This window comes from Alosa pseudoharengus, unplaced genomic scaffold (assembly GCF_046254945.1).
Source record: "Alosa pseudoharengus isolate Yale_2024_CS ecotype anadromous, Long Island Sound unplaced genomic scaffold, YU_APseudo_1.1 YU_APseudo_1.1_scf_5, whole genome shotgun sequence".
Lineage (NCBI taxonomy): Eukaryota > Metazoa > Chordata > Actinopteri > Clupeiformes > Clupeidae > Alosa > Alosa pseudoharengus.
The window spans coordinates 19,401,526-19,429,008 of record NW_027468837.1 but is presented as its reverse complement, the minus strand read 5'-3'; the positions used below and the strand labels follow the sequence as shown (position 1 = coordinate 19,429,008).

Genomic DNA, 27,483 nt, shown 5'->3' with positions numbered 1-27,483 from the left:
TTATTTAATGAAACGCCTATAAAGAAAGGTGCCTGCTTGATAACCCCAGTGAAATGCTCTTAAAGACTGTTCTGTTTGTGATGTTTTTGTTAGTTATTTGTTAGTCATTTTGGTTTAGAAGGTAAATAGGCTTGGTTGTAGATTAGCCGCTGTGTGAAATCCCCTACTTATAGCACAATATATTTAACATCTCTCCTGTGTATACTTGATAAATGTTACCAATTGTATGTTATCTGAGTAATAAGAACATAGCCATCAAAATACACTTAATTTATGTTTTATTATTCTATAATAATTGCCCATCAGAACAAATTATCAATAAAACCTTATATACAAATCATAGCTAATCTGATCATGTATAGGACACATGCAAATCCAGACACGATCATACCATTTAATAACACACAGGTTATATTTCAACTCTCACTCAGAAAACAAAAGGAACAATACAAGAAATATACATCAAAAACTTTCTGTTCTGAAATACTCAAACAGGTGAAGAATCCTGCCTTGTAAAATTGACAGGGTCTGTTATGGTCATAAAAAAAGGTTGTGTGATGCAATTTATGTTATTTCTGTCATTATCAAAAGATTTTTGTTTTACATTGGTGTCATATTTTCTGTGCCACAACAGAGAAATGCAGGCTGTAAATGCAAACAGTATAATTTGGGGCAGTTTAGCATTGTTACTGATAATCATATTTATTAAACAAAAATGCTTTATTTACTGCCCATTTATTTATCATGTTTAGCTGTGTATTTTTTAATACATTTTCTGTCAACTATTGTGTGATAAGACATAGTCTGTATACCAGCAGATTGTCACATGTGATTCGATTTAAATACATTAAAATGGCTACTCTATATACATCCCTTATGTTACTGATTTACATTAAGAGATCCCATATAAATCTCATTGGTATCCAAATCATTCTTCTAATCTACATTACTGGCATGGAAGGACCCCCCCCCCCCCCCATAAAGTAATTCTCTTAAGTATTCTTGTAATATTTCTAACAAATCATGTCTTTTAATGGAGTTATCTAATAATATAAACAACAGCTTATGGTCAGTTTCTTGTTGGTTTTACTTTATGGTTATTCTCTCCTCCAATCTTATTAGAAAAAAGAATAAACATGCTATGTGACACTCTAACCGCCAACCATGAACTGAAAGATCTGAGAAGGGCTTTTATTTTCAGTGCAATGTGCTGCAGTTAAAAAAAGAAAAGAAAAAAAAGGAGTCGATGGTGAGGGAGAAGGGGGTATTTTTCTTGGACTGAACTGAAACAAATACATTTCCAGTAATATTGCAACTCCCTGCTGAGATAAAGATTGGTCCCATATTCTTGGCTTTGGATCGTGATTGATGTTGCCTGGCCACGTCTATGTTGGTCCGCTGCAGTTCATAGGGATATGGGATAGGCGTAGAGGCAGGGTGTCCAACGGCTGCTGCCCCCTAGAGGTAGTCCAGCTCCAGTGCATGACTTAGGGCCTCCAGATCCGCTCGACATGTCACCCTCCAGAAAGGCATATTCTTCTGTAACAGCAAGCACAGAGTAGCCTGTTAGCGTTGAACACTAGGGGGAGCTACATAATCAGTTTATTTTGTCTGTCAACGTGTTGAATGTATGTTGTGTAATAGAGTGACACCAGTGTCTGTTACCCTAGCACACACTCCATACCCAATTCCTGATAATTTCCTGCTGGTTTATGTCTATGTTCTGTGTAAAGCTAGCAAGTTGTTGAAAATTAGGTATTTTTGTCATATTAGCTTACCTTCTTGGCCACAGTCTCCTCCTCCACTCCATCCCCTATGACTACATACACTGCACGCCGACCAAACCGCTGGGTAATGCGCTCAAAACAGCTTTCTTTGCCTGTTAAGACACAGATAGGATTGTAAGATACCATTTTGTGGCAATCTGGTTCTCCTCAAAGAGTGTGTAGAGGTAATGGTTCCAGTAGAGCATGTATGAAGAAGATACTATAGTTACCTGTTTTGGTAGCACTGTAAATGTTCTCTATGGGGAATGCAGAACCCAGGCCATATAGCAAGACCTTAGATAGGGCTGGAATGAGTTGTGTAGTGGTGACCATCACATTCACACAGTTGAGCCTGAAACAGGAAGACACAGTCATCAACGATCTCAAACAGCATACTAAACAGGGTGGGGAAACCCTTGTATTGTGTTTTCCTGTATATGCAACCAATTTCTATGTTGTTTTTTTTAATATATATATATATATATATATATATTAGAAGATTGTTTCTGTCAGCTTTTAAATGTGATTTCATAAATTCATAAATGTGTGATACTGGGTTATTGTCTACTGCAACCTTGCTTGCTTCAGGGTGTGTGCCTACCTGGAGTTGATTAGAGCGAGAGCCTTCAGTGCCTGTGTGAGCCACAGGTCTGTCAGAACCTCCATCTCCCGCCTCAGCTGTAACCATTCCTCCCGTTTAGGGCTTCCCAATAACCCTGCCAATCACAAGGCAACACAAACCATTCACTGGTGAGACATACACCAGTCAAATTTCTGTACGAGTATTGTACAATTTGTCATATTACATACACAGTTTCCACTCACTTTGTGTCTAATAACTTGCACCACCCTCTTGTCTCATTGCTTTGTGTCACATAGTTATTTTGTGAACTGACACTTGAATTACACTGGGATCTTGCAACTCACATTCCAACTCTGCTGAAATATCAGTTCATTTCCTTGTTCTCAAAACAAAGTTGGTTACTGAACTGGCTTTGTACAGTACTTCCCCTCCTTTTTTTTGTGATTGTTGCACACCCACCTCCCACGTTGTTCTTGTAGGTGTTGTAGATCTCCTTGACGCGCCGGTAGCGGAAGGCCAGCTTCCTCATCCAGTCGACCCCGCCGTGCACACCTGAGCCCAGGCACAGCGTGCCCCCGCCCGTCGGGCTCTGGAAGCCATCTGTGCCAAAGTTGTACGTGCTGCGGATGGGGTCACCCATGAGTTCATACATACTGTCCAGACTAGCGTGGATAAAATTTCTGCAGATTTATGTCGGATGATAAACTGTACCGCATGACAAATGAGCCTGTAAACTCCCTCTTAAAAATGGCTCTTTAAAATTCAAGTCCAAAATGGAGAGGTAGGAGTCGTTCAGTTTAAAAAAGCCCACAATAGGAGCAAATACCAAAGTGATTTCATTCGCCAGGAAAAGAGATTAAGGAATTTAATGATTCAAATCACTATTATTTTTGGATACTCCTTATGCCGTCCTGTGACACAAGATACAGGGTGCTTACAGAAACAAGAGGGATTAGGCATAGAGCTCCTGTCAATTCTTTCTTTTTTTATTCTTACCTCAGATCCTGTCCATTGTCGTCAGAAGCCACATCATCGATATGAACCTGGTCACATTCCTAGGAAATGAAGAGAAACCAGATCTATTCAGATGGGAGATCTATTTCAGGCCAGAGAAGTGTCGTGCCATGCAGAGACAGGTTCTCCCGAGCAGCACTAGCCTCGGGGAGCAGTAGGATGAGGGAAATGTATAAAAAAATATATATATGACAATGGGGAGGAAGAAATAGGCAGTGAAGGCACAAGACATCCAGGCGCCATTAACACAGAAACGGAAGAGAGAGAAAATGGCACAGTACCAGCTGTACATGACACCCCAGCACACCATACACGCCCACACACACACACACACACACAGAGACGACAAAAACAATGATAAAGAGCTCTGGCCTTTAACATTGCCAACATTAGATCACTGCATGACAGAATGCCAAAAACAACACAAAAGTTGCATGCCACTAGTGAGTGTGTCTGTCCCTTGACGTGATTAACACATCCAGTGGAATTTCATACCATTTTTGTGTTTGTGAGTAGTATAAAATATGATGACTAAATAACACCTGCATAGTCATCATCAACAGAAAAAAATAAATGTTCTTTTAACACCCTACATACTTCATCCCCTTTTGTCTGATGGCACACCTCAACTTCCTCTCTGGTTTTCTCATTCTCAAACATTCTTAAACATTCTCTCTCACTCTCTCTCTCTCTTGCTCGCTCTCAACCTCCCTCCTCAGACGACGGTACAAACCCGACAGGGCCGCCTATCGTGTTTCAGGCAGCTCGAGACAGAGGAAGACGCTACCTCATAGCACAGCGCACTCATATCTATAAGGGCCCCCATTCTCCCTCAGAAAGTCCCCCCTCCCCATCACACACACCCACAGACAAGACCACCACTCAGCTCTGCTTTTGGGTCACTCGATCCTGTTTACACAATCCACCGATGCAGACACTTCACTCACACTTTCATTAGCTTCTGACAGATATTACACTCCGGCTTTAAGTTATCATTCAAGGCTCTAGGAGCGCTGGTCTGCGATCATGTACAGTATTTTGATGGAGTGGACTCCTGACTTCTGACCCATGGGAGCTTGTTTCCAATGAATGAGTGTATGCTGTTTGTTGGATCTTGTTGAACTGCTGTGTCACAGCTACTGATTACCTTCTTTCCTTCCAGCAAGGGAACACTTATCTATCCATCACACAGCTATGTATTTTCTTAAAGCTCTTCACCAGCCGTAACCATGGAGCTATTTTGCCTGTGGCAACACGCTCTCTCAGCTGACAACTGGGAACGGGGATTAGATCAATTACCTTTAACAGTTGTGTGGAGGAAGATGGTCATGGCTACATTAATAGGGAAACGTATCTAAAAACCATGGTCAAAATACTTAACTATATTCAATTTTAATGTCTCTTAGAAATAACTATTTCCTCCCATGTCTCTTAAGCTGGTGCTCCACACCAGGACAGAGTTTTCTTTTATGACTAAGACACACAACTTTAATCACTATGTCACAGTCTTTTCCCTCCTCACAAGCATAATTTAATCCACTGCTCTGTCATAACAACCCAAGAGTAACTCAACATTAATCTCCATATCACAATGGTCATAATGAGTGGTGATCAAAAGAGAGAAAAAAATAAACGATTAGGATTTACTAGAGTAATTTCTGTCACTCCACGTACATTACAGCCGTACAATTACCATAACTTTACATGGGTGGCTTAGGGCTGAAGGTGTCAAGGTGATGGCACTCACCTCCAGGTCGTTAAAGAAGAGTCGAGAATCAGCCAGGTTAAAGATCATCTCCTCCATCCACAGCCCCAGCGAAACAGCCTTGGCAGAGTCCTATGACGAGAGAGTGGGAGAGACAGAGAGACCATATACGTCACATAGCTGACACAAACACACATCTATACACATGGCATGACACTACCATACAAGTACGCATTTACCAGCTAGACTTTTTTCCCCACTCTACAGTGCTGCATTTGTTATAACAAACTCTTGTCACTTTGTTGTTCACTGAAGATTGACATGTTCGTCACGGCCGAGCTCCCTGACGACTTATTAAGCCACACTTCATTGAGCCGAGCCAAAAAAAAACACAGAGCAGCCTTCTGGCTAACAATGGGGCCGTAAATCGCTGTGCGCTGCAGGTGTCACACGGCGGTGAGTAATCAGGGCTGGCAGCGCTTTGTCGCCCGTGCCAGGGCAGGTAGCTTTCCTGGCTCCACTGCTGGCAGCCTGTCAGGGGCGGGGAAGTGTCAGCCAGAGGTGACTTGTCAGATTAGTGTCGGGAGAGGGCAGCTACACCCACCCCCCCACCCCCCCGACCCACACCTCTCCCAGCTCCACCCAGTTGGGTCCACACACAGAGACGACTGTAAGAACAAAGGGCGAGGTCTGAAAAGACGAGGAGGAGAGAAAGAAAAAAGAAAGAGGAGGGTGAGGGCGGCCTTTGTGTTAATTGAGATAATTACTCTCAATGACCTTGTTTGGATGGGCTATTTCATGGATGAAGAAAGGGTGGTACCACATGTCTCACACCCCCTCTGATGTAATTACAGGAAGAATAAGGTGGGCAGTCCAAGTCATAATGACTGACCTCTCCTCATTTTAGCCTATGGAGAGGAAGCACTGAGACGTTGGGAAGAATTCTCACATTAAAATGTTTGTGTTAGAATTCAGGGAGAAATTAGACTCCTGGTGGTGACCCTCTAATGGCTGGCGAAAACCTCTGATGCGTTCAGCAGTAAGCCTCCGCTGAGTAGGGCGGCTCCAAACAAACTTCTTTCAGCACCCAAATTGTTTTCTCTCTCTTTTTCCCTCTCTCTCTCTCTCTCTCTCTCTCTCTCTCTCTCTCTCTCTTTATATCTCTCTTTTTCTTTCTTTGTGGGTCTGGGCTTGCCTCCACACCAGCCAAACAGTTGTTTACCACGGAACCTTTCACAGCTGACTGCTCGTGGCATGAGGTTAGAGCTCCATTCAACCGAGACATCGTGCTGCACACATGAATACAAAAAGAGGCCAAATTATTACAGATAAAGGTTGAAACGAAAACCTGTGTAAACATTCCTTCACGTCTGACAGTATGAAACCCGCCTCTGATCAGCCTCGGAAACAAAGCACGTCAAATTCTGTACAAAACAGCTGAGGCCTTGACTAAACAAATGCCAGAATTTGGATCCTCAGTGGTCATTGTTTGATGTTCTCATCATTTGCTCAACACTGCATGGGATTTGACTGCAGAACGGCTGGGTTCACTGGTAGATGCACAATACCTTGCTGGTGGGGCCAGTCAAAGGTCCTTCCCCAGGATACAGTCAGGACAACAACCACAACAACAACAAAACAGAAAGAGGCTGCAGTGCAGAGATAGGTTTCTCTCTGTACAATCTCCACTTTTGCTCCGCATCAAACCACCAAGGAATCGTGGGAATTCCAAACAATCAGCGAGCCAAGAAAAAGAAACACGAACATCTCTCCCTCCCCACCCCCCTACATAAGCTGCCCGGCCATTACGTAAAGGTCCAACCCCTGTCAGTCAAGCAGCGGGAGATGGACTTGCCAAACAACTTGCCCCCCTCCATGAGGGACAAAGAGGCCCCCAGATTTCGATAAGATTTTATCTCGTGACGCTTTGTCAGTCCTGGTCCGCTGCCTCACTTAGCTCCTAAGCAGCTCCAGAGTGAATTCTTCAGCACCCCAAGACTTTAGTAATCCTCCATTACAACTGGAATGACTTTTGGAAAAGTCTAACACGCCATGCAATCGTGCAACCATTTTCACTCAAGGATGGAGTAAAACCACTGCAAAAAAGTGCCCAAAAGAGTGCACGGTGTCCAAGTCTCTGAGGTTATGCTTGAAATATAAATTATGAATTTACTCCACGAAACTCCACACTGTGTGAAGCTGGGAGATGCCCCTCGGCTTTGTGGGTAAGTGGGGTTGCGTGACACTAAGTGGGTATGAAAAACGGTGCAATACTGTACCTTGCCAAATCGTGTGGAGAAAGTCCCAGTGAGTAGAGAGTGGAAAATGATGATGGTCTCATCTAGATCCCAGATAAACACCCTCTGTGGATCAAATCAGTCTTTTTTACATAAAAAACTAGCAAATTACAAATATCACCTGTCTCTTACCTGACAGTGTAATTACAGTAATTTACCAAATGTAATGGAACACTTTTGTAAGGGGACAGATCATTTTAGTAGTATGGCAGATCGACAGACACAAAACTATAACTTTGCTTGTTCATGATGGCCTGACACTGTTGCGATTTTTCGTGGCACAAATCCCAAATTCTGCATAACTTCAAAGAGTAGAATTATAGGAAAATAATAATTTATATAATTTTATATTTATTTGATATATGCGAGCCAAAAAAACTGCAGTGGAGGGAGCGGCATATCAGTGTTCATGTGAAGGCATAATATAGTGTGATATGTGCCTGGGGAATAGCGGTCAGAGTTGCACGGCTGTACCTCGATATCTGAGTCGAGGGGGGGCGCGGGGTCACTGGCCCGCTTTCTGCCCCTCAGTTTCCCGTCTGAATTCCGTCTGGCAGGAACCCCCTCATGATCCTTCACTGGAGTTGGCGGGCTGGGTGGGGGATGGTATTCCCCTACACAGGCACGCATGCACACACACACACACGAACACACACACACACACACACACACACACACACACACACACACACACACACACAACAGCAACCAATGTCTTCAGTATTAGTTACAAATAACAAAGTAATCCTCAGTTCTTCTAACATGGAAAAAAAGTCCCCTTGCCCTCAGCATGGTTTCAGAATATTGCCATCCCCTGCGGGTCCTCACCTGTGTGTGACTCTGGACTGTGATTGGTGGACACGGCCGGGTGCTCTGGATGCTGATAGGGCAGAGCCGAGGCCAGGGCTGTGGGGCTGATGTTGCTGGCAGTGAGGTATGGGCTGTTGTAAGGTGTGTTGTAGTATGGGGAGTACTGGCTTTGGCTGTATGTGGTGTACGCCGAAAAGTCCTAAAATCAGAGACATGCCATACGGTTACAGTTAAACTTACACATGTACAGAAGATATACGATATGTATCATGAACCACCAAGATGAAGTTTAGATACGTAGTGGCACACCCTGGCGTACAGAAAGTACTAAATGTATGTGAGGACAAAGTCTCACTTCTAAGTCATAAGACCCTTCTGCTTGGATTAGTGCTGCTTCCTTACCTGCTGGGTCGGACTGAACGGCGTTGAACCTGTGATTGGGTTGGCTCCCTGGAAAATTCCAGAAGAAATACTGCTTCCTAGAAAAGAAACACACAGCCACCCTTCAGTTCAGGCCCGAGATGTGGCAAATCTCTGGCTTCACAACACGTCCGGGCCAAACCTCCTCCAACCAAAACATGGCTCCGCAAAGGCAATAGGCAGCGCCGGTGAGAGGAATGGCTAGAAGCCTAGCCTCCGTCGGAGCATTGCTGTGAGTGAGGGCTCGGGGCCCTGGGAGAGCCGGATTGATTTATGGATGAAAAAACAGTACAGGTGGGAAAGCCTATGGTGCGTTCAAATTCGGCAAACAGTAGCGAACGTTCGTGGTGAACATGTTTCCTTTGAAAAATTTGGTGTTAACATTCCTTTGTAACGGCAATTGCATTCGTCAAACTAACGACAACTTAAGGCAAATGGAAAACTGTTCACCAATGTTCGCAAACATTCGCCCATGTTTGTGAATTTGAATGCACGCCAGGTGTGGAGCTGGGAGCAAATCCATCACTGTTATCAGACAAGCAGCAGGAATGCTGTGCTCTAGTCTCTCTCTCTCTCTCTCTCTCTCTCTCTCTCTCTCTCTCTCTCTCCTCGTTTTCCCCTCTCTCTCACCTCTCTCTCCTTCAGATCATTTGTTACAAAGTTACAAAGCAATTCATCTCAAAGCTCCACCAGATAAATGACCGTGCCAAAACACCAAAAATCTCGAAGGAGAACAACAAAAGAGGGCTGAAAAAATAACAAACACAGAGTGAAGGGGGGAAATGTATCACAAGGAACAGTGCAATATGTTTCTGATCTACTTCCTCATGCCGAAAAGTGGATACCACTGAGTGAGCTTATTTATCTGATGCTTGAGCCGGTTTGGGGTAAGAATTGATCCGTACATCACACAGACCCAAAACAACAAAGCCAGACCCAGAGATCTTGGACGTTTCATTTTTCTTTCTGTCTGATAACAAAAGTCTATCCGTCAATCAAATCTTTTTAACATGCCATGAACTATACCGAGTGTCCAGTTCAGCAACTCTGCTGGACACGCTTTCCTGAAGCACACATCTGGTCGTAAAGTTTTTGCCGAGAGTAGAGGTTTATTTGATATTAACAGCGGATATGGGCAACAAACACAAGTCCGCGCAGTGCGTCACGCTGAGACATTCTGACGTGAAATCGGAAACATGGTGAAGCTTGATCTTGACACGGCTCCTCCCCTCCTACGCCCCTGTCCCCATGCCCTGGGCTTGCAGTGTCTGCCTCCGTTCCCAAACGCTCCTTGACCTCTCACCTTTACAGAGAAGAGGTCAATTTCACGGTGCTTTGGAGGCCATAAAGTTGACTGGGTGAGACTAGGATTAGGCGCCACAGGACCAGGGGAATGCGCTGAGTTTTTTAAGGGGGGGGGGGGGTACAGCACACCCCCACCCCCACTCCCACCTCCTGCTTCACTGTTCCTGGCCCCCCTCCCGGCCCACACAAACACACCCGTCCAATGGGTAGCATGCTGTGGTGGGGAGCGAAAGGCAAGGGTTTGACCCCTGGGAGAGGGGAGGGGAGCCGGCTGACGCCAGGACCCCAGACCGCGGCTAATGGGGAACAGGTGTGTGTGTGTGTGTGTTTGTGTGAGTGCGTGTGTGTATATGTGTGTGGGTAGGACCAGGAGAGGCGATCTGAACAGCACCTGGAAATGTGAGGGGAGCCAAACGACCGTGCAAGCATCTTCAATTTTTATCACGCCACAGAGATAAAGAGATCACAGAGGCAATGACAGATAGATAGACACTATTGGTGTGTGTGTGTGTGTGTGTGTGTGTGTGTGTGTGTGTGTGTGTGTGTGTCAGAGAGTGACTGAGTGAGTGACTGACAGAGAGAGAGAGAGAGAGGAAGAGCTAGAAAGAAAACTGCATGTACAGACAGGGTATAGAGCCATTGATGTATAAGAGTTTTGCAAGACCAGTAAGAGAAACTACAGAAAGCGAAACTGCAACAGGCTAAACACTGCCTGGGCATGACCAAGTTCATTGACAAAGCTGAACCCCTTTTCTCTAACATATCAAGAGCGTGCTGCGGGCGTAAGGGAACGTACCATGCGTGGAGTAGCTGTACAGCGCCTGACTCGGGGGCGTGTTGCTGAAGTTAGACGTGTAGCCCAGCAGACTGCTCTGTGCTGGCGAGTGGCTCAGGCCATCTTCTGTTTTAATGTCTACACACAGGAAAAGACCAAAAAGATCACACTTACTCAAATGTACACATACAATACATTTACATGAAAGCAAACAAGTCATTAGTACAGTGACAATAATAACGACTCTTTAGAGTGGCTTTGAAGGCTGTAATATAGGCTATGTAGTATATCCACTTCTAATGATTTTTACAGACAAGACTTTTGAAGTGATGAAGTCCTGAGTATATGCATACATTAGAGTAAATCCATGGCATCCAAAAACATGGATTAAAGGCCTGAACACCCAGTGTGAATACAATAGGAACAGGGCCAATTCTCAGCTCATAGGTGGGCCATACTCACTGTAGGAAGGCATGCCGTAGCCTTGGGTGTGATGGGTATACGCTGAATACGGCCCTGCAGGCTGAAGAGCGGGACTGTACTGCGTTTGTCCATAGGCTGCCATGACTGCTCCAGACAGCTGCTCTGAGAGAGAGAGAGAGAGAGAGAGAGAGAGAGAGAGAGAGAGAGAGAGAGAGAGAGAAAGAGAGAGAGAGAGAAAGAGAGAGAGAGAGAGCACAGAGCTGTCACCTTTTTCCTTATCACTCTGCCAGTACACACAACACAATGTGCTTGCAGCCTTTTTCACTACATTTCTGCACTACAGAGTTTCCTCACTGTGTTTAGATTTAGTACTGGAGGGATTTTACAAGCAACAGGTACAGTGAAGCACTCCACAAGCACTCCACATAACTATGTGTGTGTGTTATGGACTTTTTTTGGTGAATCATTGTGAAGGATTATCTCACGAATAAAAGGCATACTTACTGTCGAAATGATGCTTTATTTGAGTATCTCTTGTAGGTTAGATAGGGTAGGGTAGAATCTAGGGTAGATTCTTCCTTTTTTTCTATCTTTCTTAAACTATCACAGCTTCTTGCTGTCAGCTTTCCTGTGTGAACAAGAATGAATTCTCATTAAACTGACGCCACTCTCTTCGAGCAACACAAAGCAATGAATCTTAAGGACACCTAAGACATGATCAAGACAGAGCATTGAAGGAAGGAAGGTGAAATGTTTTTTTTTTCTTTTTTCTGAGATTTGATAAGGTAACTGAAGTTTGATATCAGTGAGAAGAAAGTGACAGACGGGTTACATTCTTTAGACAGTGTGGTGCCAGAGGGTTATGTAAGCCTGTGGCATTTGAAGCAGGTTTGACACAGTCAACCGTCTGTTTGTGACAACCAGCTAGAGGTGCGTTCAGATTCCTTGAACAGAGGCAAGCTTTCATGGCAAACATGTCTGTCTGATAAGATATGTTTGAGCGATTTTACATATACATCTTATCTCAACGTTAACTCTCCATCGAACTCTCAATGTTCGCAGTAATTTCCTTCTGAAGCATTCTAGGGGAAACTCAAGGCAAACAGAAAACTGTTGGAAAATGATCGCAGACATTTGTGAATGTTTGCGAATTTGAAGGCACCTCAGGTCTTAAGGAAATAGAACAAAGCTTGGCACACTCTACTCAGTTTACATGCCGTGTTATTGTAAGATCATATTACAAGATATAAATATTGTGCAGACAAAATATACACTAATTAAACAAGTGGCTGCAAACAGACTGTGACCAGTATACTGTATCTATATTGACTGAACTTGCACAAGATACACAATTCTATGAAATAACTGGCCTTTAAAAATAAAGTTTGCAACTGTAAGTGAGATTACAAATAAGCATTGTTATTAAAACAGACCATTTGTGCAACTAAGCCTAGCTCTTCCATGAAGGTCTAATTTACTGTAAGCTGCAAACCAAAACGGCCCAACTTTTCTGTTCTTTGTCTTCTTTCAGGTGTCATGCTTGAGGCTAATGGCAAGGCGTTAATGTCCATTATCGACCAAAGACAAAAAAATAAAGGGCTATTCAGCTCCAGCACCCTACACCATCCTCCCACACCCCCCCCCCCCCAGCACTCCCCCACGCCACCCCCAGCCCCCTTGGCTCTCACTGTTGCCCTCTCCCTCCGGGGCATTTAAATCTGACCACGCCAAACAGGCCTTGTTGAACTGTGGCCCCAAAGCTGACAGCGGAGTGACAGAGACAGAGGGAGAGAATGAGAGATGGAGGCTGCGGGGATATTAGCTGCCGAGGGGACATAGGGGAAAAAAACAGATAATGATGTGGGGTGGAGGGGGAAAGAGTGTGAGCGCTGAAAGGCAAAGAGGTTTAAGTGTAGAGTGTGTGTGTGTGTGTGTGTGTGTGTGTGTGTGAGTGTGTGTGTGTGTGAGAGAGAGAGAGAGAATGTTTAAATGTGAATAGAAAATGTGTCCTTTGTTTACTATTGGAAATCCTACAAAACAGGTAAATGAAGAGGAAAGGAAACCTCTCTGACAGGTGCCAACTCTATTAATCACGCTGACAACATATGAATCCTGCGTGTGCAGACTGCACAGTTAATGGCTTCTGGCAAGTGTATCTGATGTGGAAGAAGTATTCAGATTTGAATATAAAATACCAATGTAGCAATATATAGATACTCTTTTACAAGTAAATAACCTGCAAGAAAAAGTCTTATTACCGTTTTTCTCAGTCCCTTTGGTGCATTTCTGAATTGAAATTCTCAAAACTACTTGTTCATAAACACACTTCTCATTGCTTCGAACAAACAGCAAATGTTTTAGTACATCCATGCACTTGATTAGGTACAAATGTCTGCTTTTTTACATTTTCAATTTCAATATTGGTTCCATGCTGAATAGTCCTACCCCATAAAACAAATAGGCCTTATTCTATCACTTAAGTCATTATATGCTAATAAGTATTGACCTACATGTAGCTATCATAATTTGTCATATTTTCTTGTTCAACATATACATATATGTGACCTGACAGACAGGAATGTCAGGATATAGATAGATTTATTTATACAGTAAATCTGACTTACAGTGGTGCACAGCTCTGACCAAGGGGTTTTTACTTTATATTTGTCATTTGTCCTTTGCCAAGTGCTGCAAAGGCCTTTATTCTTACAGAGTAAACTGTCAAATTGACAACAAGACAAAGTAGTTTGACTCTCTTGTTCATAACCAATGGTGTATGGACTTGTCATTTTGATTGCATTGACAATTTCAGTGGTATTATAAATACTTGCTTTTGATACACACACACAAGCATTTTGAGAAAGATACTCACTTTTGCAGGCAATTTTTTGAGAAATGCACAAACTGTTGTTTAAATGTTAATGATGTTAAGCGACTGAGAAAAACTGTAAGAAAAGGCTTTTCAACATTAGCAGTGAAATTAAGTTAAAATACATACTGCGATGACCACACCGCTTTTTCTAAGACGTCAGAAGTTATATTATCCATTGTGTAAAATCTTCATCTTAAAGGAACTACAGTAACTTAAGCTGTCAAATAAAGCCTGTAGTGGAGTAAAAAGTATTTCCCTCTGAAATGTTGTGGACTGGAAGTATAAATACAATAAAAAAGAAATATATGGAAGTACAATTCAACTGTTACATTGTACTTTAGTACAATACTTGTGTAAGTGTACTTTGATACTTTGCACCACTGAAAAAAAACACATGTAGACAAAAAAGTGACAGTTACCCTGTACAAACAGTTTAATGTTCACAAATAAACACAGCAGGTACAACGAAATTGGTTAGCAATCCTAAGGGTGTGTTAAAAAAATACATTATCCAACCGAACCCACACGGACATATTCTCACCCACCCCCACCTTCCACACACACACACACACACACACGCACACACACACACACACACACACTTAAACACACATAAAAGAAGGAAGTAGTGCAATTCAATCTCTGTTTGAAAATGGGGTTGATAGTTTATCACAAATGTTGTTCAATAAAGAGCATATCACATTGCTTAGTAAGAATGGGTGTACCGTGGGCAGAGTAGCAAGTTTGTTGACTACCACCAGACACCAACACACCTACACGCACAGTAAAGGCTCAGTGGCCTTTAACAGACATAGAGGACAGAGTGAATGAGAAAGAGAGAGCAAGGGGAGAAACACGAGTGAGGAGTTAGTGAGCGAGAGGGAGAGACTGGAAGAGAGAGATGGATAGAAAGAGACAGAGAATGGGTGGAATAGGAGTGAGAGGAAGAGGAACAAGAAGGAGAGGGGGACAGAGAGAGAGAGAGAGACAGAGACAAAGGAATGATGAGAAACTGAGCTCTGACAGCTTCAGTTCAGGCCTGACTTCCTGTGCGTCGCTGCGCTGCAATGCGCCGCAGCCCGGCTTCCTGGTGGAGGGCCGGCGCAGAGCGGAACCGAAGGGCATGGGAAAGAGTGGCCGTGCGGCCCCGGCCTCGGCAGGAAAGCTGATCTTAAACAAACCCAGTGAGGGGGCAAGGCCAGTCCAACGCTCTTCACCTGGCCGCTCGCTTTTTCTGCTAGAGCGGGCTTTTTTCACGGGTATCGCGTTCCTAGCGCCAACCCCCTATTTGCGTCGCACACTGGACAGAACGGCCTCGGAGACAGTCCTCCAAAAAATGAACTCACAGGAGAAAGCCCCTTTAATGAGTGGTGAGTTCACAAGGGCATGCACTACACAGGATGGTGTAATTCTCTGGTAGACATGCTTTGCAATGAGTTAACATACATCTCACAGAGTGGGGTGCGGCGCGCAGAATGCAGGTCGGCGGCCCAGGACAAAAAAACCCCCCAAAAAAAACATCTTTCCTGGCCGGAGCATAACGGCACCATGTCACGGAGCAGATGAGAGGAGCCTTCTGGGACGCGGATAGGTGACCACAGGCCCCTATGAGGTCGGACAGTGCCATATGGACGTCCTCTTCAACACACCGCCATCCAAGCACTCCGCTTTGGTGTTCCCCGGCCCGAGGGGAAATACAGAATCAGCCCCCCCACCCCACCCCCCCGCCCCACACACACACACACACACATACATTTATCTTCAGAAGTGCCCTGACAAAGCTCTCACTATCCCTCACATGTCTATGCAGGCTCTACACAAACCTCCAGTGCCATCTGCCAGTTCATTTCCTCTACGGTCCACAGTGGCTGAGGACCAGGGAATGTGAAACCCTTTGCCCAAACAATTCCATTTTCAGGGCTACCATACAATGGCTGCCGTTTTTCTCCTCTGCTGCTTATATCTCTAATTTCAACATTTCTCATAAGTGATGGTAAAACACCTCTGAAACATACTGTGAAGTATAGCTTAAAAAAATAACCAAATAAAGCAAACAAGCAAGCTGAATTTTCAAATGTTACGTAATTTACGTAGCACATTTTTAAGGGCCATTGGAGACATTATTTGGAAGGTAGAGTTATTTCTGTGAGCGGATCTTCCGGTAACTGTGTTATGTAACCATTTTGAGTTCAAAACTCTATCTTAACTTCCTCAGAAATTCTTTCCTGGATGCTGATTAATTTAGAAAAAGCTGCTTGCAACTCTAAAGTTCTCTTTGTTCTGCTGTAAAAAAATACAATAATTTTGTGACCACCGGCATAAACCCTCAACAAAAATACTTTCCCACGTATTCTTTTTTTTATTATAAGGATGTCAAGAGTAAACTAATCTTCCATAATCTTCATCATATTGCATTGTAATGAAATCTTCCATAATCTTCATCATATTGTGTTGTAATGTAATGTTTCTATTACTAACTTGGCATCTAAGAACAACTGGCCGATATACATATTGAACAAAAACATGGCTAGCAATGGCACATTTAGAGAAATCAATGTGTGTTGTCCTTATAAATAAATGAATGAAATGTAATGCTATTCTGTTATCCACTGATAAGAAGCTGTGTGCTTCAGCACAGCTCCATCTCCACCCTGCTGTCTGCTACAGTAAGCCTTGCATCTCCGCTCCGTAACGCTAAGTCCCCGATGGAGCACTCACTGCCTCAGGGCAGCAGTCTGGCTGCAGCCTTTGAACCTGGAGTGTCATAAATTAGCTGTCGTGGGGGGCACCCTGCCCTGTGTGCTATAATGGCAGCAGATGTATGTGTGTGTGTGTGTGTGTGTGTGTGTGTGTGGGAGGGGGTGATTAGGGCACTGTAATAGCCTCACGAGATGACTTATTCTCTGTGTGATTACTTCACTGCCTTGGGCACAATGGGGAGAGTAGCAGAGAATGAGCTTTAGGTATTTTTGTGACACACCATAGTACAAATAATACCCAGTGGATGCAAGGATTTTGCAAAACTAAAACCAATGGAAAAAATGTCTCCAGTTTTGTTCTAAACAAAATATTCTAAAACACAAAAGTGCATGTGTGTTTCACATCACTCACAGTTGACATAGTCAGATGCATTTTCATTCACTCGTCAGAGACCTTGACTAATTCTCTCTATGGACTAATTCTCTCAAAGTTTTTTTTTCTTAAAAAAGCCCCAGCCTTCTCTAAAGTCTCCGACCTGTTGCCATCTCGCGGGCTGTAACACTAGCTGACTGTCATGGTGGGCTTTCTTTTCCACATGACAGCCTCTGAGCACCAAGCCGTGCTTTCATGCCAGCTGTAGGGCAGCATTGCTGTAACCGACCCTTTTCTTTCAATCATGCAACTATAACCCTTCCCTTCCCCCCTCCACTCCCCATCCCATCACCTCTAATGCCTCCACCTCCACAACCACCACCCTCCCACCCCCACCAGCCCTCTTCCCCAAATCAGTGCCCTGGGACGTGGGTCACAGAGAGGGACAGCTGGCAGACCTCCCCGGAGCTCACCCAAATGAGTCCGGGCCCAAGTGACAGGGTGACCCTTGTCAGATGGTGGTCTGCTCTCAGGTAAAACATCTGGTCTGCTTAATGGGAATGGGAGCGTGTGTGTGTGTGTGTGTGTGTGTGTGTGTGTGTTTGCGTGTGTGTGTGTGTGTGTGTGTGTGTGTGTGTGTGTGTGTGTTTGTTTGTGTGTCTGTGTGTGTGTGTGTGTGTGTGTGTGTGTGTGTGTCTGTGTGTGTGTGTGTGTCTGTGTGTGTGTGTGTGTGTGTGTGTGTGTGCCTGGGGGGGTTGGATCTCCGAGGTATAATCTGAATTGACACCATTCCATCAAACAAAAGAGTCAAATGCGTGCCTTCCTCATAAAGCAGACGCTCTACAGCTTCTCATTTTGCTTCACTGACTGCAAATCAGCGTTGTATTTTTTTATTTTTGGCAAATCACACAAACGGGTGTTTTATTACAGACACCAGAGAAATTCTCCCTATTTTGTCATCTCCGGTGATGGGGTAAAATCTAGGTTACACTCTCACTGCTTTAGGGCATCACCAACTCGAGGCCAAGATTTTATGTAAGGTGATGAATGACATGCTTCTCATGCTTTCCAAACGAAAAGTTTCACCTCCTATACAGCAAGGTACAGCTTACAGCTTAAGCCCTCGATTGCAGAGTGTTTGTTTTATGTCATTTCTGTTGACAGAGTCGATCCCCACTTTACAGACATTAGTACTGGTATCGAGCCACTCAAAAAAAAATTATTAAAATGTGTTCAGCTGAAAACTGTCACACAAAAAAAAAACACACAAGAGAGACTGCTTCTTGTGTCAACTTGCAGAAGAATCAGATTATAAAAATACATCATGTGCCTCAGGTGAAATCCTGTTAATAAAACATTTCCCTTTGTTTCAAATCTGCAGTTGAGCTGTAGAAAAAATTATTGTGTTTATGCTATGATATAATGAGTTTAGATTTGGCTGGTGTGTCTCATTGGCAGGCTAAGCTATCTGGTGTGTTTCAAAATCAAGTGTGCTTGATTGACGGCTGTGTCATCTTAATAATGTGTTTCATGGCTGTGTAATCATGGCTGATTTATGTGTTTCTGCGTAAGCAGTATTATAAGGTGTCAGTAACAATGTATTGTATCATATAATGCATCAAATCATAATATTGTATTGCATCTGATATTGCATCATGTTGTTTTGTCTTGTCATAGCATCTGATCTTGAAAAGTAGATATTGAGCCTACTTTTGTGTCAAAGCGCAGCATAGAGGATCACAAAAAAAAAACAGTGTCTGACATGAACGGAAGCCAACGCCTCGTCTTCTGTGAGAACACTCTGACCAGGCAGGGAGAGGGACAGAGGACTGTGTCTGAGTGTTCCAGTGAGTGTGTGTGTGTGTGTGTGTGTGAGTGTTCCAGTGTGTGTGTGTTGCGCTGTGCACGTGTGTACGTGTCTGTGAGTGATAAGAAGGGTGGCGAAGGCCTGAGACGCAGCTGTTGCTTGTTGACAGACCAAGGTTTTAGCTAAAAGGGTGGGCGACGAGGAGCGCACTGAGGGATGGGGGAGGCTGAATCACCAGTGGCCTCCCAGGGTGCAGCTTGGGAGTACGGTCAAGCAGGGGACTGGACTGTACAGCACAAGGACCCTCTACATGCATAATATATAATGTATTCACCAAATTACCTCCCCTGCACAAAGTCTGGCTACTGTTTTTCCAGTACTGACTTAGATCCACACAGTCCTTTTAGACTTACACCTACATTAAATGCATTAATGGTAACTGGCAGGAATGTTAAAGATCTTCCAAAACTGTTTAAGAGACACAGCTAGATAATCAGACACACACTGATCATTATTTACACCATTAAATATTGGACGGATCTTGAAAAATAGAACAAAGCATGATGGTAACCAAAGATGGACGTTTTCTGTTAGTGTACCCAGGTACTCAAACAAATATTTCTGATTGATTTGTTTTGTTTTACACATTCATGTTAAAGCACAACACCCTGGAACATTAATGTGTGAATATGGTCATATTACATATAATCTTTCAGAAATAAGTAGAACATATCTGACTGAAAAATATACTTTTAAAATCATAACTATCTATCATCCTCCACTGATTATTTTCATAATTCTTTAATGAATTTGATATTTTATCTATTTTATGCTCAAATAAGGCACAGTTTTTCCTTAAACTTTTGCACACTGTCACAAGAGGAGCAAGCCATGCAGTGAATGAAAATGTTTGCCTTACACATTGGACTCGCTTTACACAAATCCCGAAAGGCTAGGGAATGTTTCGCCGGGTGCACCAATATTTCACTCATTACTTCGCGGTTATCTGCAATCTTCCAGGATGCAAGCCACAGATCAGTTGACCAGTGAAAGCAAGTCTCGAGTTCAGGGCCTCCCTGAATCCGCTCCCAACAGAAGGGGTTAAGACCGGCCGTGAAATAATGAAATTGGTGAAGATAAAGTCAGGAAGAACACTGCTTCCTATGAAAATATTTATCATTCCAGGAACCTTTGGCTACAGAGGACTTTAGGAATTAATTTGTGTTTTCTTAAGAGGGGGTGCCTCTGTGCTCAGGATGGGGAATTCTCCACACTGGCTGATGCCGAATCCAGGACCTATGCAGCTTATTCGCAATTTATTAGAGGCCGTAATAGGAACCATGAAGGCAGACGGTCACAGAAAAAAAGGCAAATAGTCCCAAAATGAGGCCTGGTGTTATAAGGCATTGAAATAGTGTTAAATCAAGCACACCCAGGTCCATAATACCCTTGGCATGTGCTCACTTTTTCAGTTAGTTGTGGAACTAACACAAATTCAAAATGACTGAAGGATTTTGATCAGATTGAAGTGTTGTCATTTATGGATGTATAAAGGTGACAATACATGGGGCAACTTTTTGAGCAATGTTGCTGGGCAACCACATAACCAGTTCCACATCTCCTGTTTGGATGATCATGAAGATTTGCCTACTGATGATTTAAGTTCTCTGATTTAAGAAAAGGATGTTGGTCAATATCAATGGAAATGTGCCAGAACTAACAGAATACTCAGGAACACTGCATTGCACAACATTGCTCAAAAAGTTTCCTTGTGTATCATCGGCATAAAATTCAATGTGTGGTTCATACATCAATACTGCATGTTTTGTGAGATCTGTGAAATGATCACATTGATGGATCAATCTATGATGAGATTAGGATGATATGATAGAATTGGGAGATTGAAGGTTCATGAAACCATTTTCCAATGCCTTTTATGCATCTTAAGAAGGATATTTAGCTTTTTTTATTTAAATAAGCCATTTTTTGAGAGATTGACAGCTTCTTTTTTATTTTTTCCCCTCATATTCCTTTATATGTTTGACTACTCAGCTTTGTGGTGTGTATGAAATGAAATTGCTTTTCAACAAAGACAGAGGAAAACTTTTCAAAGTCTTTTGAGTGAACAAAAACAAAGATGGGTATCTAGAAGGTCACTTCCAAATCTTTCAGTGCATGTTAAGTAATGACTTAAACTCCCCTGGGCCAACACAGTGATTGAATAGCATGAATAGACTCCTTGAAAAATGTGGTTTAGGTGGCACCTTAAATAACTTCATTAAGCCTAACACACACACACACACACACCATAAAATAAGCTATTAGGTAGAAATTAAACTTTCAAACATTCTGCCCATCTATAATACAATCTTTTAAGCTTTGTTGACTTTGTAAACTGTTCAAGAGAAATGTCTGAATTTCTAAAAGTCTGAAAGATGTAAAAAGATAAAATAACATAAAATACACATGAAGATTAGCCTTGACTTTTTACTCATATTGTTGTCAATTTCTGAAAATTATTCTTAAATTGTTTTGTAGGCTAAGTTACAGCTCAACAAAAAAAACAATTACAGATCAACAAAAATAATTATGAGACAAATTTGTATCAGGTTTTGTTGTGTTATATTTTTCATCATAATATTTTCAGTTGAGCACGTATTAAAGCATTCAAATTTATTTGAACATAAATCATGAATTCAATCAATCATGAATCAACATACTATTTTGTTGTTGGAGATTTTATGAATACATAATATTAGGAATAAAGTGAGCGGGTGCGTGCTTGGGATGTGATATTTTTAACAGTAGTGAAGTAACAAGCCATGCTGAAATTTTAGTTTAAATCAGCACTGTTTTAACTTTTTTTTTTGCACAGCTCTTGCTTATTCGTGATTTAGGATAAGTCGATGGAGTATAGCCTATTTTATCAAATGTATAGGATCACTTTGATAAAATATGACGTCTTTTTTTTCAGGCTACATGGTAACCTGTGATTTCCTTGAGTTCTTCAGTCAAGGTAACCAATATTTACTTTAAAAACTGATTTAAGTTGTACAGCTTGTGCAGCTGTTTGCGGCTAGGGGGTTTACATTGTATCCAACATATAACATTTCATTTACAGACAAAAAATACAATTTACAAGAAACTCTCTTACCATAGTTAAGTGGCAATGCAGTCGAAGATTAGACAGAACATTCAAACAAGTAGCCTGTCCATTTTTCGTGTTGTTTCGAGAGAAGAACTCCACTGATATGGGAACAACTCTAAGGACGGTGTTTCTTCGAGACCTTGAGTGGCGTCCGCCACAAAGGCATGCATTCACTGATCTGCTTCGACGCTGACCCTGTTATATTCTCTGTAACTAAAATGAAGGTTTGACATGACAGTCAACGAACTTGTCTTTACTGTTTACACGGCATTAATAGCCAGGACAATTGCGCATTAGTTCCCGCGCTCCTCTGAAAACGTGTGTACTGGTAAAGAGACGCGCAAGGAGGAGACGTTAAATAAATGATCCAGCTGTGGTTCCTCCTCCAAGGGGTGTCCTGTCCTTTCTGCGCGCGTATGACTGAAGAAAAAGTGTGTGTCTGTGGGCACGCGCATACGCGCGTGCGTGTGCGGGGACTCAAACTTCATGATGTGTGTGTGCGTGCAGTGTGACAGTGTTAGACGCTAAAAAAAAACAAATAAACAAATAAACAAAAAACACATCACATTTTTCGGTGCTAGACCTACATGGCTAAATAAGTTGTAAACATGAAGAAATGTGTGTGATGACTTACCAGAGCTTGTACTAATGACATAAAATACTCAACATGTAAGGTAGTTGCACCTCAAATCCTTAACAGGTAGGCCTATGACAATATTTACGTGTATATACCTACTTTTCTCATTTGTATGAAATCTGAATAGAAGGGATAATGTGTCATTTGTGTGCAGGTAGATTAGAATTTAATATATTTATACTATATTATATTTAAAACAGTGGGCCATTAGCCTACATATCATCAGGACTTTATTAGTTCTGCTATCTCATGCAGGTGCATGTATAGCAAATGTTCAACTAATTCTAAACAATTCCATGATTACCCTTACAAAATCCAAATTCTAAAGAAATAATTGAACTCAGAATTAATGCCAACTCCTTTCAGGATAAGTATAACTTCAGAGACACCACCATTAGTCACACACTTTTGATGCCACCAGTGAAATGCTCTGGGAGGCTGTTGGTGATTTCGTTGGTGATGTTATTTTTGATAGTAAAAAGGCTTGGTTGTTGATTGTGGGAAATCCCCTACTGCAAGCACTGGGAATTCAACATCACTCCTTTGTATAACTGAAACAACATTTATGTTTAACATTTAGCGACTACCTGTTACACAAAATGTCTATCTTTTCATCCTAACTTGCAAATCATACATAACATTAACAGAGAAAGAGAGTAGGCTATATGTCTGTGTACGCTATATACCTCTATACCTAGTAGGTTATGTCTGTATGCAGGTATGCTATATACCTCTGTACCTACAAATCTGCGGGCATTTTAATACTGTGTGAGGTGTAACTGTATTTGATGACTATTTATGCAAGTGAGTCCAGTAAGAGAGCAGGAGCTATTGCTAGCTGTACCTGAATCTGGGAAACAGCATATCAGTTTGTGAGAGTGTGTAAGTAGCTGTTGCTAGCTGTACCTGAGTAAGGGGAGTGAGCAGGAGGTCATATTTCAGTGGGGAACTCTGGAGGAGTAGGGGGAGAAGGAGGAAGAGGAGGAGGAGGAGGAGTAGGAGGAGGCCCAACAACAGGGCACAACAATTCTCTCACCCTTGTCCTCTGTGACTTCTGTTATATCTTTTCAGTGTGCCTATGTGTGTGTGTGTGTTTGTGTGTGTGTGTGTGTGTGTGTGTGTGTGGGGGGGGGGGGGTGTGTGAGTGTGGGTGTGTGTGTGTGTTTCAAAACAAAGACTGCATTTACGTCCACACCTCCATGTCTGCATACTTGTATATCACAAACCTGTCATAATAAGTCTAACATGTTTTGATACGCTGCAGATGAACCTAGACAAGTAATGTGCGTCTCTTTTTCACTTCAAAATATACAAATAACACAGCAGCCAAAAGCACTGCATCAAGTGATAGTTGTACCGTGGAGAAATGTGGACAAACAGTCCTGTAACCATACCTTACAGTATATGACTAGGCAGAGTAATCTGACCCAGACTTGAATTTGTCTGCTTCTGATTCATTTGTGTGCAGGGTAGGCAAGTTCCTTTCTGAGAGAGGAATGTGTGGCTAAGAGAAATAAAAGCAGGCATTGTCTTTGGCTTCCTCCTGGAAGCTGGCTCTGCCCTAATGGTCCAGAACCAGACAGTCCCAGAAACACATAGTCATTGTGGCAGTTGCATGTCTATCAGTAATACTCTGCAAATATGTAAGGTAGTTACTAGAAGGAGACGGAACATGGTGTGTAGAAAAAATCGTTACAAGAAAAAGGAAGACTGAACTGAGCTTTTAACTCTGAAAGTTATTCAGATAATGCTGGAGGGAAATATCTGAAACACAATACGTATAGCAGGCTAAGCAGTTTGCAGAGGACTAGTTCAAAACCATACCACTAAGTAATATGTGAATACATTTCAAATGGATGAATCCTCTTGATAGGGTTATATTGGCCTTGCCAGTTCTTCCACAGTCAGACTCAGCAACACTGACCCATAACATGTCTCTATTAGTCACAGAAGATTGACTTTTTCCAGCCTCCTGCTGTGTAAAATGGACTATTGCTAATGTCGGCTGGAAACCTCGTTCTAGCGAGGACAGCTGAGGTCTCTTTGACTAAAGTAACAGGCACAGAGCTAATGTTCTCCAATGGCCCATTTAAAGCAGAATGGCACCGGAACTTAAATGGATAGACAACGGACATTGAGCAATTAGATAAGAAGAAAATGTGGTTTTAACCCTGTGAAGGTGTTCACAATGGAAGCTGTTTGGAATTGAGTTAACATCCCCATCACCATTCATCATGCCACTCTCTCCCCCAGTGGGTCTCCTCCTCCTACCCTCCCTCCACTCGTTTGGTGTCTGTGCCTCTTCTCACCCGCTCCATCCCTCCTCTCCTCTCCTCTTTATCTCTCATTTGTCTTCCACTTCACCTTTTTACTCTTTTTACCCTCTTTCTTTCATGGCAGATTCCAGATTACAGTGACACCCTGTGGAGCAGCATGACTTTTTAAGAGAAAAAAGGCATGTGGGAGTAATTGTGACAATGAGTTTCATTCTTGTTATAAACACAGGAGGAACAATCACGTACACTCAGCCCCAACGGAAACTTTCCACTTCAGTCATACAACACGTACCGTAACCTGTTTCTTCTTTCCAGAATTATCTCTGTCTGTCTGTCTGCCTCTCTTTCTCTTTCTCTCTCTCTCTCTCTCTCTCTCATACACACACACACACACACACACACACACACACACACACACAACACGCACACACACACACACACACACACACACACACACACACACACACACACACACACACACACACACACACACACACACACACACACACACACACACACACACACAGAGAAACAAAGCAACTCTTATTTTCTCTGTTCATTGTTTGTGAGAGTGTGTCTGTGCATGTGCATGTATGTGTGTGTTTGTGTGCATCCATATTTGTGTGAGTGTGTCTCTGTGTCTGTGTGTGCATGCTTATTCAAGCATAGTGTTGTGCAATCACCTATACTGTAACCACTTCTAGTGTCAAAGTCAAGTGGCTGCTCTTTGCATAACAAAATAATTGGAGATGAACTGCAGCGAGATGCAATCACAATAAATATTTACTCTTGTATCTTCTTTGGAAATGGTCTTTCAGTCCTGGCAGTGCTGAGGCCGGTAAGATCTAGCGTTTGTGCAGACTTCAAACTTCAGTGACCCCATCTAGTACTAATGGCTTCTCTCTCTCTCTCTCTCTCTTTCTCTCTCTCTCTCTCTTTCACTATCTCTCATTGTGGGGGATTTTAAAAGTGGGATCTCACAGGACTGGAGCGCTGCAGCTCTCTGGCCACTCCCAGCCTCCCTGGCGGCAGGGCTGCAAACGCCAATAAACTCACTCCGGTCATTTCCACATCCCCACTGTGCGCCACCATCGCTGCTCTTAAACACCATTGTGCTGTCCATCGCCAGGGAGCCTTTCCCTCCCCATCAGAGGCAAGCTCGCTACACAGTCAGAGTTGACGTTTTGTTAGTGTTTCCTGATCCAGTAAACACATAAAACCGAGGAACTGTTCCAGAACCCCGAACGGCAATACTCCCATGAACTCCACACAGCTCATCTCTGTGAAGAAAGGAAAAGCCTTAGGATGGAGTTCACGGCTGGGGTAAAGAAGAAGCCAGGTGACTCGATGGTGGTGGCAACGGTCCTGCCACGGCCCGTGATGTCCACACAAGTCCCTGTGTGTTCCCCAGCGTCACGCTGTGCCTCCAACACTGCTGCTCTTGTCTGGGGAATGTGGAAATCATTTTCTCTTAATTTTATAAAGTGGAGAGCTCCCTTTGCTTCAATTTTCACCTGTGCCGTAAAAAGGCAGTCGCTGTACGAGCAACACCAACATCTGTTTTGTCCATCGCCATAGCTTTAATGATCAGGTAATAAAAGTTCAATTTGACCGAAATTACAACAGATGTTTCAGACCATAAACATCAGATATAACCAAATTCTCCTGGGCATATTCTGACCCTAAAGGGCCACCTTACTACGAATACCAAGGCCATGTTCTTCACCTGTTTCATGGCAGTTGACTTATATTATTAGAAATTATACAACCCCAAATCAGAAAAAGTTGGGACGTTGTATAAAATGTGAATAAAAACAGAATGTAATAATCTGCAAATCTCTTAAATTCATATTTAGTTGCTAAAAGGACACACAGCATAAATGTTCAAATGTTGAAAATGACAGATTTGACTATTTCATGGAAAATATATGCTAATTTTGAATTTCATACCAGCAACATGTTTTAAAAAAAGTTGGGACGGGAGTAACAAAATGTTGGAAACGTTGTGTAATGATAAAGAAAACTAAAGGAGGAATGTTTCATGACTAATTAGGGCAGGGTCTCTTAGAAGTAAAGGTGTAGGGGTATTCATCACTCTGTGTAAACCTTTGTGCACAAATGATGAAACAATGTCATTTTAATGCTTCTTAACATGAAATTGCGAAGTATTTGGGGAGTTCATCATCTACAGGACATACTATTTCTAAAACATTCAGAGAATCCAGAGAAATCATTGCAAACAAGGGAAAGAGCTGTCATTGTATGGGCTAAGGAAAACCTCTGATAGCCATTGTCTATGTGCACACAGTTTGATACTCAATTCAAACACTGCAGCCAAAATTGTAACACCCAAAATTGTATATTCATTAGACATGATAAAGAAAATATTGTCTTATCTGGGCCTGAGCTTGTTTAAAATGGACTGAGGTAGCATGGAAAAAGGTCCTGTGGTTAGACCAATCAAAATCTGTCATTCTTTTTGAAAATCATGGACTCATGGAATCATGGGCTAAAGAGGAGAGGGCCTATCCAAGTATCCAACCTATCCAACTTGTTTTAATGCTCAGTTCGAA

General features: G+C 42.6%; 1 protein-coding gene across 2 annotated transcripts; it reads right to left on the bottom strand.

The window, feature by feature from the left end:
• Positions 1–261: 261 nt before the first annotated feature.
• Positions 262–22,372, bottom strand: eya2 (EYA transcriptional coactivator and phosphatase 2). Of its 2 annotated transcripts, none has more exons than XM_076268699.1 (15): positions 22,004–22,372; positions 11,603–11,726; positions 11,138–11,260; positions 10,697–10,813; positions 8,578–8,654; positions 8,194–8,374; positions 7,840–7,979; positions 7,348–7,431; positions 5,111–5,200; positions 3,346–3,404; positions 2,809–2,969; positions 2,368–2,482; positions 1,997–2,118; positions 1,779–1,879; positions 262–1,539 (listed from the first exon to the last, which is right to left on the bottom strand). In XM_076268699.1, the coding sequence occupies exons 3-15, from the start codon at positions 11,238–11,240 to the stop codon at positions 1,459–1,461; spliced, it is 1,431 nt and encodes a 476-aa protein (XP_076124814.1). In that variant the 5' UTR covers positions 11,241–11,260; positions 11,603–11,726; positions 22,004–22,372; the 3' UTR covers positions 262–1,458. The 2 variants fall into 2 exon arrangements, with proteins under 2 accessions (XP_076124814.1, XP_076124815.1); XM_076268700.1 differs by having other exon boundaries at positions 11,138–11,255.
• Between the last annotated feature and the right edge of the window lie 5,111 nt (positions 22,373–27,483).

What these genes read in the sequence shown, in the direction of transcription:
- eya2 (XM_076268699.1), bottom strand. Translation starts at nt 11,240, where the DNA reads ATGGCAGCCTATGGACAAACGCAGTACAGTCCCGCTCTTCAGCCTGCA. An exon ending in CCCTCGACTCAGATATCGAG is followed by an intron (nt 7,432 to 7,839) that starts GTACAGCCGTGC and finishes TTTGATCCACAG; the next exon opens with AGGGTGTTTATCTGGGATCT. An exon ending in AGGAGACTGTGGCCAAGAAG is followed by an intron (nt 1,540 to 1,778) that starts GTAAGCTAATAT and finishes TTGCTGTTACAG; the next exon opens with AAGAATATGCCTTTCTGGAG.